General features: G+C 34.7%; 1 protein-coding gene across 1 annotated transcript in view; it reads right to left on the minus strand.

Moving 5' to 3' along the window:
- The window catches only part of LOC117125134 (vacuolar protein sorting-associated protein 13A-like), an 89,413-nt gene that overhangs the window by 74,936 nt on the left and 8,233 nt on the right, over positions 1-6,244 (minus strand). The window contains exons 2-3 of the mRNA XM_033271534.1: positions 4,500-4,543; positions 2,701-2,839 (exon numbers count right to left, since the gene is read on the minus strand). Coding sequence (XP_033127425.1) covers positions 2,701-2,839; positions 4,500-4,543 — 183 coding nt within the window. The remainder of the gene's footprint in view (positions 1-2,700; positions 2,840-4,499; positions 4,544-6,244) is intronic.

Here is a 6,244-nt window from a genome sequence, read left to right on the forward strand (position 1 = left end):
TTATACCAATACTTTATTTCAAATTTATTTCTCATTTGCAATTGCTTTAGCATATTAGCCATTTGCATAAAGTAATATTTGTCAAGGTGTTTATACCAATTCTTTATTTCAAATTTATTTCTCATTTGCCATTGCTTAGCATATTAGCCATTTGCATAAAGTAATATTTGTCAAGGTGTTAATACCAATAGTACTTTATTTCAAATTTATTTCTCATTTGCCATTGCTTTAGCATATTAGCCATTTGTGGGAAACAATGCAAAACTTGGAAATGCCATATTTCAACATTTAACTGACACTGATTACTGAATGAATATAAATTTTGTAGTCAAAGTTGAAATTTGTGTTCAGTGATTCAAATATTTGGTAATAAAAGAAATTCAAACATCTTAGGTTAATATATTGTCTGAATAAATAACAATAAAAAGCTAATATTTAGAATACTGAATATATATTAGTACAGGCAATCAAATATTTCACCAAAGAATCCAGGCTATCATTTCAGTACAAGGGCTCAATCTTAAAATTGTGTTCTTTTTTTTATTCCATTTAAAAGAATCCTTGGACTAGTCACTGATATTGATTTTATTTATCATCTATTTTTATATCTCTCAAACTCAGAAATACTAAATTTTCATGCATTTTTCTTTACCTTATAATTTCAACTTTTTAAAAAGTTATAATCTATTCTTTGACATTTTAAAGTTTCTTAATAATTAAATCTTCTTTATTTTTATAATTTTTATTTACTACTGCAGTCCCTATAAATAGTACACTTCTTATCACTCTTCAGATTTGCACTTTAAACAACAGAGAATATAAAAGTTTTCAATTTTTGTTATTCAAACTTATATTTTAATTTTATAAACTAAATTTTATAGCTTGAACACATGGGTGTATGAGTGACCATGCCCTTGATTTTAGGTTTCCTGTAGTCCAGGGATAGTACCTAATTAGAATCCCTACCCCAGGGTCACAGTCTGGTTATAATAACAACTAATTAAAGGTAAAGATAAAAGATATATAAAATACAAACATATAAATAAAAAAAGCCTGCATTTAATTAGGTATCTGCAAAAGGACACACCCCCTTGGTGATCCTAAGCTTGAGCGGGTGATTTCAAATATTTCCCATTTCAATTATTTGAATCCCCAAACTGCTTCTATTTGTAGTATAAGAGTGCATGTCATTGTACAGTAGACATACTTATGTGTTGCAATGAAGACTTAATTACCATAATGAGTTTCAATGAGTACCGGCTCAATTCTTAGCAGCCTCTTTACGTACTTAAGACCTAATTTACTTGGCACATTAAAGCGTGCAAAGCATTCAAGTTGCTATCGTAAACTCATTCCCTTGGGTGAGTGAGTATGTTTTTATTGAGCAATTCGCAACCAACATTTGCTAATTACCAATTAGAAGTTATATCACATCACAGATGTTTTAACCTAATTATGATATTTATTCAAGCACATTAATAACAAATTCCCAATAATCACAATCACTACAAGATAAAGCAACACATTCTTCTTATTTTACTACAGAGGTACTAGATAGAAACCAAATGTATTGTTTAGTTTACTGACTTTTATCCCAAGATTATGTATTTAATCAGGAATGCGTTCAATGAGGGATCATGAAATTTGATTGAAGATCCTAGGATTAAAGTATGAGGATATAAGGATTTGGGGATTGTGTGTTTAAGGGTCTAGGCACTTGGGGTATGTTCACACACACACGGTGTAAGACTGGCGTAGTTTAAACTGGTGTAAGATAATCCACGGATTAAAATTCCAAAGTGTACACACAAAAATGGCATTCGCTATATTGACACTGGCGTTAAGCTAGTAATAATATAGGCCTAGGGGGAATATTTTTCAGTTTTAAATAATGTACGGGTTCTTAAAATAATTACAGTGCATCATTAAAACTGTCTAATTTGTGAATTGTTGGCAGCGAACTTATATGATTACTGTATTTTAAATGAACAATTTTACTTTTGATTTTCAGCTAGCATTGTGGAACAATTGTTGGTTTTGCTGGTTTTAAAATAGAGTAACAGGGATCAAATTAACTAATCTATTGCAATCATGATTGGTCAATTCCTTGAAACGAGGTCAAATCATTCAAGCATCACTGGCGTCAACTCCGTGGCATTAACTAATCTGGGGTCTGCAAGTAGCGTTAATAACGCCACAGATGTGGCGTTGTGAGTGGCATAAGTAATGCCACTGCCTAGTTCACACACAAAGGCGTACGCTACGCCAGACTTACGCCGTGTGTGTGAACATACCCTAAGTATTTTATCAGGGATTATGTTAATCAGGAATCCAGTGTAATAAGATAAATTTCATCAATCATTATCAGATTATGTGTTAACAAGGGATTTTGGATTCGTTAATTAATCAGAGATCCTAAGATTAGATATGAAAAATAGGGATTTAGAGAATAGGTATTTAATCAGGGATCCAAAAATTAGATATTTAATCAAGGTATCCTAAAATTACAGTATGTGTATCAAGAGTCATAGGATATTGTATTTCTTCTTCGATTATGTATTAATAAGGAATCTTGCAATTATGTGTTTAATGATGAGTATTAAAGTGGAAGCATGTGTTTAACCTGGGATCCTATACTTCGGTATTTAACCAGGGATCGCGTGATTATCTCTGTAATCATGGATCAATATTAATGCTTACCTTGCTTTGGAACCACTAATAAATAGAGGCCATCAATTTTGGCAACCACTTGTGACGTGTAAAGATTCTTCCAGGGGATCTTGAGTGTCAATTTCTCAAGGGAACCAGCTTTCACCTGAAACGGCAGCTCCAACTCATCCTGAAATCAATCATAAATTTCATACTCAACCAAGCAAATTAATTACTTATTTAATGTATCATGTATTTATGTAATGTGGTTGGATTTATATAGTGCTTCATAACAAAGTCTCTAGGCACTCGAGGTGTGGACTAGCTCACAAGTAAATTTCTTCTCCCCTAAAGGGTCTCTTCGTGTCTGAGCTACCTGGTAAACCGGTACCAGCTGTCTCTTGTGTTTCCACAACAGGGCTGTATAACCGGTACACTGGGGTAACCCTAACTTGTCTCTAAAGATGTACTTGGTTCTTTATAGTGCACACGAGCCATTGTGCACAATGGGCCTACGGTTCATAGTCCTTATCCGAGAACACATTTCACCCCACCACTGGCGAGGGTACAGTTCCAACCAGCACCGACATTACGGCTGTAGGTTGCAGCGCCCCTACCTTAACCATTCGTACGTCCAAATCGCCTATATACAGTTGTATATTAAAATTCACATTCTTTATTAATTCACAAATTAATTATTCATACTACTTTCACTGTTTCAGGGATCAAATTCTCGTGTGAGTCCAAAAGTCTAACTTCCACACTCCCGCAACCAACCAAAAAGCTCCCAGGTGGCCAAAGTACGACTTGACGGACACATGTGCCCCGTAGGTGATTTTGTTGGGGCTCATGAAAATAAATTTAGAAAAAAAAAAACGGCATGCAGTCTGCCAGCTATTTATGGCTACAAAATACCATGTTTTATGGACCAACACTGATCAACTGAGAATAAAGTGGTATAAAAGCAGTGCATCAAGGTTTTCACAAGCACACTGTAAACATCAAAGTTTAGGTGCAGCCATTGGTGTTATGTCAAAAATTTTGGTTCCCGATCTATTTTTATTCCCACCCCTGAACTAAACCATCTCCTGCATATTCATGATTCTTGCATGCCTTATGCACTGTGTAATTTTTGTGTCTACTGCACTCTGGGCAGAGACTCTTTGAGTTCAGTTTGTAACGATATTACGCATTTGGTGACCCACCTTGCTTGTTCTTGTTTGCTCTGCGATGCCAAATGTAAGTTCTATGTAGGTAAGCTTAGATGTTTGATTTCACTAAATTTGACAATTGAGGCCAACCTGTAGGTAGAGCTACTGATTTTATTGTGTTACTAATATAAGTAGTATTAGTATTATTATGGTAGATGAAAATTTTTTGTTGTGACATTTAATTTTGGGTCTGTATTTTCCGTTGGCTTCAGTTTACATTACTTCAGTATAGGTTAGCCTATGCTGGTATCTGCCATTGGCCCGCCGATCAGTCGTACAGAACATTGTCGACTCGTAGCAGCCCTACAGTAGCTCGTATAGCTAATGTAGGCTAGGTTGTTCACAGAGACTAGTAGGTTAGGGCCTACTGATTATCAGGAGTGGTGCCAGGATTTGCCCAGTGGGGGTTCAATGTCTCCACCAAGAGCAAAGTGCACAGGGTCGGGCGTCGCCTAAAATCTTTTGAAATTGGCCCTGGTGGCGAAGCCCCGAAAAACGTTGGGCGAGTTGAAAATAGTAAAAAAAAGAAATGTCAAGCACTAGACACACGCTCCTGCTTGGAGCCTATTTTACACTGTAGCTACCATGGATTCCCTACCCAATTTTATTTTAAGATTGAAAAGGCAAAAGGTTACCTACCAATGCTCCATCCTTAATGCGTAGGTTCTCAAGAACTGCATCTCCTATAGAAAGTAAATAAATTAAAATAAATATTTGCTTCTACAGTATTTCATACTGTATCATTTCTAGGTACAAAGTCATCTGTTCTTCGTGCCCAATGAAGCATGAACAACATTATCAATGATTTTTACTTATGATGGATTTTAAATGGCAGTAAAATAATCATTAATTTCCATAACTAAAACCCTTCAGTTAATGAATAAGTTGTATAACATTTATTATCTGAATATGACACATGTATCTACAGTGCAGTAGTGAATGCTTATCCATAGATCTACTTAACCAATTGGAAGTGGTTTAGCTGATAAGTACATAAAATATTATTTTAATTAAAAATATTGTGGTGTACATCATAAAATTACCATAGATGAGTAAATATTTACATAAAATATATAGATACTGTAGTAAGGTAATGCATATTTCTGTTTAACATTAATTTTGAAAGATATTCAGAGAAGAGAGGAAGAAGTAAAAATAAAATTGTTTTTTTGGTTGTAAAACTGTTCTACCAAAAATATCAAGGTGTAGTAGAAAATAAAAATAATATTTTCTTCACAACAAATAAATGCGAGGTAAAAATATAATAGAGCCCTCGCTCGAGATTTCATCGGGATATAAACAATCCAGTGCTCTCGATGTAGATAACTTGATGTTTGGAAAGGAAGACAAGTCCAAACATTTTATTTCACTTGCCCTGACTCATCATATCAATGAGATACTACTAGTACCTCTTCCATTAACCTGGATTTTCCCATTAATTTCATAGTTTAAAGGTTATATATGACTTATTAACACTGAAACCAAGAAAATGTAAGGTATTTAATGACTCGATCTTCTCTACAAATTTGCAATATTAACCATAAAATAAATAACAGATAATAAATTTGTATTACTAAAGAGATTAACCACCATTATGCAAATAAAGTAATCGTAACAGTTAACAACTTTCTAAGGAAACCCAAGGGTATTCAGTTAACAAGGCCTTTACAAAGACACTAATAGATAGCGCCTCATGTACAGTACTGTAGTTGATTAGATAGATTTACTTTTTTTAAATTAAATATAGTAAAACCCTTATTATAAGGGGACATAATCAAAAGTGTCCACCTTTATAGGGGTGTCCACAAAATAGGGATTGGCCATAGGGTTAAAAGATATACATTCCCTCGTTCATTGCCCCTTAATAGCAGTGTCCCCAAAGAAGGGGTTCTACTTTATCTTTCATTTAACTGTTCTAATTGATTGTTAGGAATCATTGTTTTATGTAGTAGCAGCATCCCATAAATACTAAAACATCCGAAACCGGGTGTGCTGGGCCATGAAGATCTTTGTGTCCCAGTTTTTTTGTCACCAAATTGCATATTGTACCAGCAACTTTCGGAAGGGATGTAAACTATTAAGCAGTTGATACATCATGGCCATTTTAAAGAACGCAACATTCTTTGGATAAGAGAAGGAATTTTCCTGCAAGCGACAGCTTAGTTCACCACCACGGTGATGCTACCAGGACTTGAAAAAATATACAATGACTATCTGGTTAGCGGTTGGAAACATCATACATGTCCCCAAAGGCATTTCATCTCAACAACTATTCGGCTATAATATACGCAGGGATGTATTTAAATGGTGGGCGGGCCACTCATGCCTTGAAGTTTTCCACCCAGTCTAAAGCTCATTTCATGAACCTCCACCCACCCTTATTT

This window comes from Anneissia japonica, unplaced genomic scaffold, assembly GCF_011630105.1.
Source record: "Anneissia japonica isolate Jap-2015-1 unplaced genomic scaffold, ASM1163010v1 scaffold9_len2422644_cov172, whole genome shotgun sequence".
NCBI lineage: Eukaryota > Metazoa > Echinodermata > Crinoidea > Comatulida > Comatulidae > Anneissia > Anneissia japonica.